The sequence below is a fragment of the Anas acuta genome, chromosome 25, assembly GCF_963932015.1.
Source record: "Anas acuta chromosome 25, bAnaAcu1.1, whole genome shotgun sequence".
Classification (NCBI taxonomy): Eukaryota; Metazoa; Chordata; class Aves; order Anseriformes; family Anatidae; genus Anas; species Anas acuta.
In genome coordinates, this window is record NC_089003.1 from 4,533,325 (window position 1) to 4,545,528 (window position 12,204).

The 12,204-nt window shown below is 50.6% G+C and overlaps 1 protein-coding gene across 2 annotated transcripts; it reads left to right on the top strand.

The window, feature by feature from the left end:
* The first annotated feature begins 846 nt into the window (after positions 1-846).
* On the top strand, positions 847-11,115 carry LOC137844592 (von Willebrand factor A domain-containing protein 5A-like). 2 transcript variants are annotated; one of them, XM_068661063.1, is made up of 18 exons: positions 847-1,416; positions 2,428-2,486; positions 2,896-3,143; positions 3,250-3,472; positions 3,826-3,968; positions 4,179-4,290; positions 4,736-4,863; positions 5,176-5,264; positions 5,678-5,822; positions 6,124-6,203; positions 6,697-6,808; positions 7,148-7,312; positions 7,457-7,560; positions 7,891-8,072; positions 8,251-8,457; positions 8,952-9,172; positions 9,353-9,479; positions 9,674-11,115. In XM_068661063.1, the coding sequence occupies exons 2-18, from the start codon at positions 2,438-2,440 to the stop codon at positions 9,808-9,810; spliced, it is 2,472 nt and encodes an 823-aa protein (XP_068517164.1). In that variant the 5' UTR covers positions 847-1,416; positions 2,428-2,437; the 3' UTR covers positions 9,811-11,115. The 2 variants fall into 2 exon arrangements, with proteins under 2 accessions (XP_068517164.1, XP_068517165.1); XM_068661064.1 differs by lacking the exon at positions 2,896-3,143.
* Positions 11,116-12,204: the final 1,089 nt, after the last annotated feature.

A 12,204-nucleotide genomic window follows, 5' to 3' on the forward strand; every position in this document is an offset into this window, starting at 1 on the left:
CTTGAAGGTATTATTCTCCCAATGGCATGTTCACCCATTTCATTAAAGGACTTGATCTCTATAAGTGTAATGAGGCTGGTCTCACTGTGGCACAATTTGAAAAAAGGGTAACTAGAATTGTCTGTGATGATCAAGGCTGTGACACCATCAGCATAGCCCTTGATGTCATCTTGTCTGAGGAGCACACCAATACATAGAGGCAGTTTGAAGAAAACTGCCCAGGTTTGGTTGACAATTGAGAGTTGTGCTGCGGGATCATCTGAAGTCAAGTGTAATTTGGCCTCCTAGGCATCCATAGACCACAAATGAGGTGTGTTGTCTCAAACTGCTGCCTGGGTGGTGTAAGCATGGAGCTATATTATGAGAGGAAGGTGGAGTCAGAGTATTCCAATCCTGCAGAGGCAACATACCAGTGAAAAGGAGGTGTGTGAGTCTGAGCTTGTCTACTAATTCTCTCCCTTATTCAGCTAGCCAGAATGTTGGGTTTGAGGCTTCACAATCTCTAACCCAATTAAACAGCCTGCCACTAATCCATGTAAGGACTTGAGACAATCCTCCAAATCTGCAGCCAGTGCTGCAGGCCTGGCAGTGGGACAGGACTGTGGAGGGAGGAGTGCTGTCACAACAAGACACCAGCCTGGCTGCACGAGGCCTTTGGCAGCTAATGCTCATTGCACCAGAAGTGAGGACTGAGCTGAAGAGCTGGGCAGTGTGGGGAGGTTTGGCAGACACTGCTTGGCCAGGAGCAGTTCTGCTGAGGGATTTGCAGCACTGTCCTTGGGGACAGCGAGTGCTGGGCACAGCCTATACAAGCCTGCGGTGCGGGATGACGTTCCCTGCCCCGCTTACCCTTCCCGTTCAGGCGCTGTTGGGAACAAGGCGTGGAGGCTGCACTGGCTGCAGCAACGCAGTCTGTATGCAGACGCTTCCTTGCCCACCGCCACTTTCGCTTCCGAGGTGGGACTTGGCGGGAGAGGGGTCCCCAGGGACCCCCACTAAGTGCCGTCCACCGGGGGTGTCCCCGCGCCCCTCCTCGCCCCGCAGCCCCCCAGGCTTCCCGAGACGCACGGCCCGCGCGACCCCCGCCGCCCCCAGGGCAGCCAGACCCTCCGGCCGCACGGGAGGAGCTTGGCGTCCCCGACGGCCTCTCCCCGCCCCTGCCCGCCTTCCCCTGCCTGTCCATCCGCCCTTGCGTCCCTCCGACTCTCTCCACATCGCAGACGCTTCTCCATCTCCGTGGCCCTGCATCTTCCCGTTTGCCTGAACATCTCTTGCTCGGTCTCTCCATCTCTTCCTCTTCCGTCCCTTCTGTTTGCCTGTTGTTTGCCTCTTACTGCCTCTTCCCCTTCCTCTTCTATCTCTTCAGTGCATCTGATTGTCTGTCTCTCCCAGCTGACGACCCCGGCTGTTATTCTGGTGAGTGCCTGCTTGTTTCTTCTACGTTTTGTTATTTTCTCCCTGTTGTCTGTTCATTGTCCTCCATCACTGGGAAGAGCTTGCTCCTGTTCCATCCATCCCTCTGCCCATCACTCAGCCCTACTTCCGCAAGGAAGAAGAAAGAAAACACCCTATTTGGTTTCTTTGTCCACACTGTCAGCATAATGGTGGGGTGGGGATTTTTCTGATGCTGCTGACCCTGCCACCCCAGAACAGGAGAAAGTGAGGCAAGTGTATTGTAATCAGAGAAACTTATATGGGTGACTTTGGGATACAGGTGGTGGAGTCCCATTCACCTCTAGGCACTTGGGCAGAAGGCAACCAAACATAACTTACCTGCACACTCCCCCCAGTGCCTTTCTGGGATTTGCTCTGTCACCATGGAATACCTGACCCTGCCTTCATTTCTCTCTCTGCCATTTCCCCCCACATTGCCTGGCCTTTCAGCCTGTCCTTGCAAGCTACTCCATGAATATATGCTCACAGGTGCTGTCTCTTGTGCAGCAACACAATACTGCCTGTGGTGGGTCTGCACTCATCCCTTCTAAAATGGACCCTTCCACCTATCCATCCATTGTTCCATCTATTCATCTACTTCAACAAAAAATCTCATGTCTCTCTTTGTCCATCTCTTCATCTGTCTGTCCCAAAATGGATCCCATCTGCCATCCTGTTCATCCAGACATGGATTGTTCATCACAATAAAATTACAGACAGCTACTCTTGCTTTCCTCTGTCTCCTGTTGCTATCTCTCAGTTCTCTTCAAGATTCTCCCATGATGGGAATGGGATGCAGACCTCTTCACTGCAGAGTCATTGCACAGTCTTTACAAACAGGGATTTCTGAATCCCTGGGTTTGCTCTGGCTGTACCTGGTGGGTTAGGGCCTTCAGCCACATACATAGGACTGGGGAAACAGCAAGGAATCTTCACCAGATAAAGGCTACCTGGTGGTATCTCCTCTTACAAGAGACCCCTTCCTGTCTACAGGTCTCCAGAAATGTGGCGTGAGAGCTTTGGACTTCTAGAAAAATCCTACGTCAGTGGCGGTGAGCTGTGGATCAGACAGGGATATTTTGGGAATGCTCCCAAAGGAGGGTAAAGAAAGAGGGAGAATAGGCTGGATCTTCCCAGAGGGAAACACGGATTGGAATGGTCAAGGGGTCTACAGGATCAGGGTGGGGGACAGAGGTATGGAGGAAAAAGGAAGCTGAGATGTAGAAGTAGACACTGTTCTGTGGCAGGCTCATGCTAGACCTTCAACAATGTTAAACATGATCCATGGATAAAGACTTAGGATCCCCTTTTGCCATTAGGAGGGGAGAATCTGTTATTGTGTACTGTTCATTGGCCACCTAGTTTTAATTTCCTGGGTGGGAACACACACTTGAAGCAGCTCCAACTCTCTCCTTGTGTCATTCATGTGTTCTGATGGAAAGGTTGCATCTCTCCCAACAGCACCAGCATCCTTTTTGCTGGGGAAGGATCTCCATATACCCCTGTGCCCAGTACCCCTTTGTAGTGCAGTGGTGGATGTTGCCATCCAGGACTATGTGGCTGATGTGGCCTCTGAACTGATCTACCAGAACAAGAGTCGTACCTCCTCAGAAGTCATCTTTGTCTTCCCCCTCGCCCCCCACATGACCATCTACTCTTTCCAGGCCTTAAATGAGGATGCCAAGGTTCAGGCCTTGCTGCAGGATGAGGTACCAGCATTCAGGAAGGAATGGGGGCAAACACCAGAGGGGCATGGAATGAGCAGCCCATGGTCTGCCTGGGGATCAGCTTTTTGTCCCTCCCCTTTCCGTCCAGACCCAGCAGCTGCACAAGGCTACAAAGGGCCAGGAGAACTGGGAGTACCTTCAGCATCAGTCTGAGCATTCAGGCGAGGTGTTTGCCTGCTTCCTGGGTTCCTTGTCCCCTGGCAAGGAGATGGTCGTGACCTTACGCTATGTCCAAGAGCTGCCACGGAAGCTAGGTGGAGCAGCCCAGTTTTTGTTGCCAGCCACGCTGCATCCTCACCGGAAATACTACAGTGAGTAACCCCATAAGGAACCTTCCCTCCCAGTCACACACTCTACAGAAGGACCAGAGCTTCCCCATATACTTTACAAGCAGATCTAATGCAAACTTTCTTTGTACCCACAAAGAAAGAGACACACATTTTCCCCCATGCAACCCATGAACAGATCCACTCTTCCTTCCTGTGTCCCTTGAAACGGATCCACACCTCCCCCACACATTTCACATAAACAGACACTGGAACCCCTCTGTACACTTTATCGACAATCCCTAGTTATCCTCATATGTCTTATATATAGATGCCAAATCCCACATGCACTCAAGAGAGAGACTGTGTCATTGTCAGTACCATGTTTCTCCCTGCAGCCTGGAATTGTCACAATAACAAGCCTTACTACAGCCTGCTGCTCACCGCCAGCCTGCAGTCACCCCGTGGTGTGGTCAATGCCGAGGCCAACTGTGCTCTTACTCCTTTGATTTACACTGCCCAGGACCACAGCGCTGCACAGGTATGGCCTCCTGAGGGCCAGGATCCTGGAGATACTGGGCAAGTGGCGTCATCACTGATGGCCTCCTGAGGGCCAGGATCCTGGGGATAGTGGGCAAGTGGCGTCATCACTGAGAAAAAGGAGATGCGCTGGGATTGGTGCTTGTGCTCCTGGCCTAATGCTGGGCCTGGGCCTCCTCCTCCTGTGTATGACCAGGCATCCCTTCTCTAGGTCTCACTGGCTGAGACCCCTCCAAGAGATGATTTTGAGCTGCTTGTGTATTATGGAGACCCCACTGAAGTCAGTGCTGTGGTGGAGAAGGGAGACCCTGGGGCCCCCGTTGGTGAGTTCATCTGGGGATGGAACGTGGGGGCACCTCTGAGTAACAGGAGTCATTGAGGCACAGGAGGACACTGGGGATTGTGGGGTGAGAGGCTTCATTGGACAAAGATAGGAGGCATTCAGATGGGATAGTGTGTGTCCTAGGGTTCCACAGTGAGGTGCTGGGGACATTGTGATGAGGTATTAGATGTACCAGGATGGCTATGAGGACCCCTATATTAGGGCTTACTGGGTAACCTGTATTGGAGCCACTGGGCTGGAGTACTGGGGGCAATGTGTTGTGCAGCTTGTGTACATTACAGTAGGGTAACAAGGCACCAGTGTGGGTTATCAGGAGCTCTGGGATGGTGTAAGCTGAGGGCACAATGAGGATCAGAACCAGGATGAGGAGAGGGGTCTCTAACTGGGCATAATTGGGCTTTATCCCCACCCTATACCTCCTCCAGGCTCCCTGCTTGGTGACCCCCTCGTGTTGGTGACTCTGTCACCCAGCATCCCTGATGCAATGCCTGGGCAGTGCCAGTCTGGGGAGTTCATCTTCCTTCTGGACACCACTTTCCTTGAGCGTGCACAGGTACCTCCACAGAACAGGGACCAAACTCGATTTGGGGAGCAAGCTGAGAGGGAACAAAGCCAGGGCAGGTGTTTGAGACACAGACATGGGGGGGGGGGGGGGGGGGGTGGAGACAGGGGGAAACAGGGTGGGTAGGGGCAATGGTGGGCTCTGAAAGGGTCCTGGAATATCTTGGGTGCCTAGGAGAGGTCAGGACACTGGCTGGGGTCATCCAGAGGAGTCCAGAGGCTTTAGCCAGACCAAGATAAGGGCAAGGGCATCTGTATCCACCACTGGTACCTCCTAAGACCTGCCTGCAGTTTCTTTCCACAGGAATCCCTGCTCTTCCTTCTCAAAAGCCTTCCCCTGGGCTGCTACTTCAACATCTACTGCTATGGAGCAACATCTGTGGGCATCTATCCGTGAGCAAACATGGGGCAGGCTGGGTGTTATGTGTCTGGATTAGATGCTGGCGAGTAGGGCTGGATGCTGTGGGGCTTGACTGGTTGCTGTGAGGCAGAGCAAGATCCTGGAGGATAGGTCTGGATTTTCTGAAATAGGCAGATCGGTATGGGGCAAGGCTGGGTACTGGAGTGCATGGCTGGGTGCTGGAGGGCAGGACTGGATTCTGGGGACAGGATCTTTGTGGCACCATGGGAGAGCATTTATTGGGGTTCTGTTGAGCAAAATCTTGTAGGAACTATGAGGCAAGGTCTCTTTAAGACCTCCTATGGGGCAGGATCTTGCAGAAGATATAGCTATGGGGGTGAGTCTTGGGGAGCACCACGGCCAGCACAGGGTGATGTGCTCTGCAAACATGTTGTGCCTGCTGCAGGCAAAGTGTTGAATATACCCAAGACAACCTGACCAAGGCAATGCAACGCATCCCGTCCACCAGCTCTTGTCTGGGTGATGCTGACCTGCTTGGAACTCTTCGCACAATCTACAATACGCCCCAGCCCCACGGACATGCACGACAGGTCTGGGCACAGGAGCATGGAGGAGTGGTGGGATAGGTGTCCCCGAGGAGCACAGAGTGTGGGGGGAAGGAGCGACACAAGGGGTGTCCTGGTCCAAGGTGAACAGACTATGTGGGGGAAAGGAAAAAAAGGTGGGTCCATATCTCGGGGGGGTTCTGTCCCCTGAGAGAATGGATATCTCTCCTTGGGGGTAGTATCTCTACAGGGTCTCTCTCACCTGGGTCCCTTTTGGGGACCTGCTGTCCCCATTTTGGGGTCTTGTGCAAGGTGTCACCATTCATTTATGTCTCCTATCTCCCAGCTCTTCATCTTCATGACTGGGCTACCTCCTGACAAGGAAGCCATTGCTGCTGAGGTCTGCCATCATCGCAACAGCCACCGGTAATTGGAACTCTCTGCCCCCAGTCCTTAGTCATCCCTTGATCCCCTCCCATCATTGATGAGGGCCCCTGTTCACCTGTCTGAATCCTTGAACCCCTTCAGTGTCCCAGAGACCCTTCCCACCCTGTGCAGCTCTGTCCTGTGTCAAGCCTCCACAGGGGAGTCTTTACTTAATACTCCCACACCCAAGGTACCCATCACAAAGTGAGGAGGGATTTGTACACCCTGATGTGCCCCCAAGCTCTGCTCCAGCCCCACCATACTGGTCCCAGCTCTGCCCCAAGCTCCAGCTCTTCCCTGCCACCTCCTGTCTAACCCCAGCTCCAACCCCAATTCCTCACTCCACTCCTTACTCTTCCTCCTGCCCCTTGTTCTGCACCCTAGATTTGTTCCCCTGCCTAAAACTCCAGCCTGTCTTCTCCAACTCTTTTCCTACATGCGTGCATCCATCTCTGGCTCCTATTTCTGACACCTTTCCCTGCTTCCACCATAGGTGTTTCTCCTTCTGCTTCTCTGAGGACAGTGCTGCCCTGGCCATGACTCTGGCCAGGGAGACAAGGGGTGAAGCTACCTACGTCAAATCTGACAAAGAACTGGCAGTTGTGGTAGGAACCCAGGAGCCCTGGTTCGTTCCCTTCTTTCCACAGATACACTACTTTCCAGTAACCCTGGCACCTGGACTGCCCACCTGTGGTAGCCAAGACCCAGCTGCCCCAAGGAACCCAGGCACCCAGTCTTTCCCTAACTCTCTACCCCACTGCCCCACCCCACAGAAAACCCAGATGCCTGAACTTCTCCCCCCCATGGCACAGACCTGACTGCTACCAGGGAAGCCATCTGGCACCCCACACATCCCCGTGCTATCCAAGGAATTCAGACAGAGGGGCCGTATGCTGAACTCTAATGGAGCTGCCAAAGTGTGGTGTCTTGCCCTTTCTACCCAGGTGCTGAACTGCTTGAAAAGAGCCCTTAAGCCAGCAGCTGAGGGAGTCTCTCTGAGCTGGACTCTGCCCCTTGGCCTGGAGGCTGAGGTGCTGGGAGGCACACCTCGGTCCATCTTTCAGGGTGAACACATCCATCTCTATGCAAAGATTCGTGGAGAAGCCCAGGTGAGAGCTGCCACTATGTTTTTTTCCAGTTACTTCCTAATAACCTTGCATTAACTACTAGTAATCTTTGAGTAATTTCCCAGTACCTCCCAGCAGCAATCATGTATTTCCAGTAACCTCCAGTATCTTTCCATGTGTTACCAGGATATGAAAGTGGCCACTGGTGTCTTGACTTTGCAGTTCAGCCTGAATGGCCAGAATGTCGCTCACACGATCCCGTTCCCACTATGCCCACAGGGAGATGGCCGGTGAGAGCCTGTCCTACACATGGACTCCAGCTGAGAAAGGAAACAGATAGCTTGTTTATTCATTCCCACCTTCCACGTACCATCCCAAACTGGGAGAGAACCCAAGTGTCCAAGCATGCTCTCCTTCCCTGCTTCGAACCCACAGGGATAGGACTCATGCACCTGGACCTCATTTCACTGCAGACAGGGGACCCATGCATCCACATCTTCCCTCTACCCATTCTTACCCCTGAAGGGAGAGAACCTAGGTGTCCAGGACCAATCTCTGTCCACCTTTCTCCAGCATGGAGAAAAGCCAGGTAGTTGGGCCTCACCCCACTCTGTCCCCAGGCTGGCAGGTCATCGTCTGGCTGCAAGGTGCTTGCTCGGGATGTTGTTGGCAGACGTTGTGAGTGGGTCAGGGGATGAACCAAGGCAACGTGCAGTCGAGATCAGCCTGACTTCAGGGATCATCTGCCCCTTCACCAGTTATGTGGGGGTTCGCACATCTCAGTGGGTTACCTGGTACCAAGGTAAGGAAAGATGCTTGGGGGAAAGATCTGGAGGGGTGTCTCCATGGGATGTTCTCATTCCACAGGAGCCAGAACCCCAACCACAGGGCACCCCCAGTCTCATGGGGTAGGCCCCATCACCACCAGGTACTCCTTTCCCATGGGTTTAATTCAGTCTCTTTCCCTGTTTCCTTCAAAGGGCCCCTGGCACTGCTGCCACCCCACCAGTCACTGGTTGCCTGCCAGATCCTTCAACTACGTGGCTCCATTTGCAGCTCTTCTTGCTTTCCTAAGAGCATCTTCATCCCACCTGGCTGGCTGACTGCAGTACAGGAGTCATGGTTTGCCATCCAGCGTCTAACCCATGACATTGCTGCCTTGGCTCAGAATGGGGCTCACTCAAAAGGTATGGGATCTTGATCCAGACAGGAGATTTAGGGATTAATTAAATGTCTGACAAGAGGGTTATGTTGTCACTCTCCATGTTTGCTCTTGGTCTGAAAACTAATGAATTTTGCCTTTAACCTTTCCGCTAATCATGCTTAAAGCTTAAAGTCCTTCAGCAATTATGGGACCCAGGTCAGGGACACCCAGAGACAGGTCAGGACCAGTGCTGCATCATGAATGCACATTTGGATGAGATATGTTCTAAGGATATCAAGAGAGGGTTTGGGGACATGGCTGGGCAGGAAAGCTAGGAGAATAAGGATGAATTAGGGACGTTCAGAAAGGGTTGATGATAGGAATATTTTGGAGATATGCAGGGAGGTCCTCAGCCTGCAGGTAATTGCCCAAAGAAGATCACAGTGTTCTGGGCATTTTCTCAGAGCACAGGGGAGTAGAGAGGGGCCAGCTTTCCTGTGATTCCTCAAACCCTCCAGTTTACATTTTTTCCCACAGCACCTAAACCACCGCCACCATCTATTTATTCTCTCGAGTATGTGGATCCCAAATTTGTTTTGTCCTCTCAAATTTTTTGGCCATGGGTCAGCAAAGCCATTGATGAGTGTCAGGAGCTGGTCGCACTGCAGAATGTAGATGGCTCTTGGACCCTCAGCTCAAGCTTAGCTTCTGCACTGCAAGTCGATGAGGCTGAAATCAAGGGAAAGATGCCTGGTGAGGTAAGGAGATAATCCTTTGTGGTGCCAGGGTGTAGACTTGGGGCAGTGGGAACACCTTGGCTGGTGGAACCCCTTGGAATCCCAGGGCACCCAGAGGTGAGTGGAGGGGTCAGGAACCAGAGTCACAAAGGAAGAGGTGCTCAACAATGTCAGCGGGTCTGAGTCATTGTTCTTCTACAGGTCACAGAGCCAAGCATCTGGGCCACAGTACTGGCTGTGACCTGGCTGCAGAAGAAAAACAGGTATTATCAAGACCTATGTGAGTTGCTGGAGGCCAAGGCTGTGACCTGGCTGTGCAGCCGAGCTGGTGAGTCTCGTTTTCCAGATCTCCACAGAACAGCTTCCTCCCTGCTCTCTCCAGTGAGGCCTACTAGAGGCCTAATAGTGGACCTCTTCAGGACCACTATTTCCTGGGAGTCCTGTGTCCCCTTTCTTCTTTCTGCCTGTGGACCTTTCTTCCTGCCTTACTCCCATGGTGCCCCTATCTCTCCCTCATTGCAGCGTCCCAGCTGGACAAATGCCTGGAGGCAGCCAACACCCTCCTCGAGAGCAGCGTGGAGCTTGTTGCAGGAAAAGCGGCCGAAAACTTGACAGACACTAGTATGGTCAGATCATGCTCCATTTTATTACCCGAATAGCCTGACTTTTATTGTGAACTTAACAGGGGCGGATAGTGTCTCACACAAGATTATTGGTCAAAAGCACTCAGACAAACAACTACAAGAAAACAACCCCCTTGTTATTAGCAGTCATGTAGACCATGTCCTTGAAGCCAACTACTGGCAACAATATTTTTCTAAATTCCTCAACTGGGTGATGTGGGAACACTGTCATTGGAACTTCTCATAGTCATCCTGGTAGCTTGGTTTGCTCAGATGCAGCAAGCCATGGGATCTTTGCTGTTTCAAAAATCCCTCAACAGGAGCTGAGTGTTTTTAGGCTCTGAGCTCAACACATGCCTTGTGCTTCAGACCATCAGCATTCGTGGAATAAAACAGGACCACAAAACACAGCTTAAATTTACCTGCCATGCTGGGATCCCACTGCTGCTGTCAGTTGGGGTTTTACATAACAGATGAACCCTCACTGCTTTTCAGATATCTTCTACTAGGTGAGCTGCATTTGTAGCATGCTGAACTCCTGAACACTTCACAGCCTCCGGCATGTTTGGTTTGGGTGGGAGTGAGAGTTGGAGATAGCCTCTTCTAATTGTGCCTATCATCAACATCTCCAGAGACGGTCCATCGTGGCCTAACAGAAACATGTTAGAGTGTGGGTGAATCACCATTTTGAGTCGCCTATCCATCCCAGGATTTCTATGGACCACCTAGGTGTTTTCCTTCGTCTTCATTTCCCTCTAAAGTCTTTACAGTCGTGGGGAGGGAATCATCAGGGTTATTATTATGCTCATCTGCAATGCTGGGAAAACCCTAGGAAGGGGCCCGTTTCTGTGTCCTTGTGTCGACTGGGACAGAGTAAATGTTCTTCATATGGTATGGTGTTGTGTTTTGAATTTAGGATGAGAATAATGTTGATAAAACAACAATGGTTTAGTTGTTGTGGAACAGTGCTTATACTAAGACAAGGACTTTTCAGCTTCTCACTCTAGCCTGCCATTGAGGAGGCTGGGGGTGCACAAGAAACTGGGCTGGGAGTGGACAGAATTAGGACAGCTAACCCAAACAGCCAAAAGGGTATTCCATACCATATGATGTCACGCTGAATAATAAATATGGGATGGCTGGCCAGAGTGAGGGCTGGGGCCGCTGCTTGGGGATGGCATGGGAAGGGCATCAGTCAGCAGGTGATGAGTGATGCATTGTGCATCACTTGCTTTCCATATCCTCTTATCATTATTATTTATATTTGTTAATACTATTTTTACTACTATTACTATTATTATTAGTTTTCCTTCATTTTCTCTCCTATTAAACTGTCTTTATCTCAACCAACAAGCTTTTATCATTTTTTTCCCCAATTCTACCCCCCATCCTCCTGTGTGTGTGTTTGGTGTGCGTTTTTGGAAGAGGGGTGGGGTAGGAGGAGGGTGGTGAGTGAACATCTGTGTGGTCCTTACCTGCCTGCTGGGTTAAACCACAACACTCCAGACATGGACTTTCCCTGGGCAGACAGTGAGGCACATTCTGGGTATTTACTACAAGAATGCGCTAGGTGATGCTCCTTGCCCACTTAACCATCACTCAGCCACCTACTGGCAATCCTGAACATAGAGCCCCAAACCTACAGGACAAAACAGACGATAAATGCAGCGCCAATTCTTCTACTGATACGAAAAAGGACATCAGTTATGATATGACATCACTTGGGGAGCATGTGAAGCATTTACTGTTACTGGAAAGTGTGAAGCGTTAGCTAGTGAAGAAAGAAACTTGGGACTCTATGAAAAACATACTTAATGATCTTTAACAGCTTACGTAAATCATGGCACATAGGTATGATAATCACAGCAATAGCAAATACATTCAGGATAGTTACGTTTGTTGAAATTTGTCAGCATGTGACTACAATATAACTGTGCTGTGATTAATTCTGATAATTGTCAGTAAATGCCTACCAGAAATGTAGCTGCACACAATCATGGTTAGTGATAGCAGTATAATGTTGTTTGTCATGTCCCCCTTAACATATTTGTATGTTAATAAGGGGACATTTTTTCCTCAATAGACATTTGTATGTTAATAAGGGGACATTTTTTCCTCAATAGACAGACTCCTGATGTAATCTACACATTTTTTAAAAGGAAGGTAGGAAGAAATCCATGGATTGATCATGTTATTGATCCAAAGACATTTGATATGTTTTTCTTCCTGAAGAGACTTTTAGGTGTACTCCTTATCACTCTTTCCCAAGGATATTTCTGCTTTTGGTTTATTGTTTTTTTCCTGGGTATTTGGCTAGGATAGAGTTAATTTTCCTCCTAGTGGCTGGTAAGGTGCTGTGTTTTGGACTTAGGATGAGAATAATGTTGATAACACGCTGATGGTTTAATTGTTGCAGAACGATGTTTTGTA

Excerpts from the sequence above, each read along its gene's own strand:
- LOC137844592 (XM_068661063.1), top strand. The coding sequence starts at position 2,438 with ATGTGGCGTGAGAGCTTTGGACTTCTAGAAAAATCCTACGTCAGTGGC. Across the intron at positions 5,265-5,677 it reads ACATCTGTGGGCATCTATCC|GCAAAGTGTTGAATATACCC; the intron begins GTGAGCAAACAT and ends TGCCTGCTGCAG. Across the intron at positions 7,561-7,890 it reads TGCCCACAGGGAGATGGCCG|GCTGGCAGGTCATCGTCTGG; the intron begins GTGAGAGCCTGT and ends CTCTGTCCCCAG.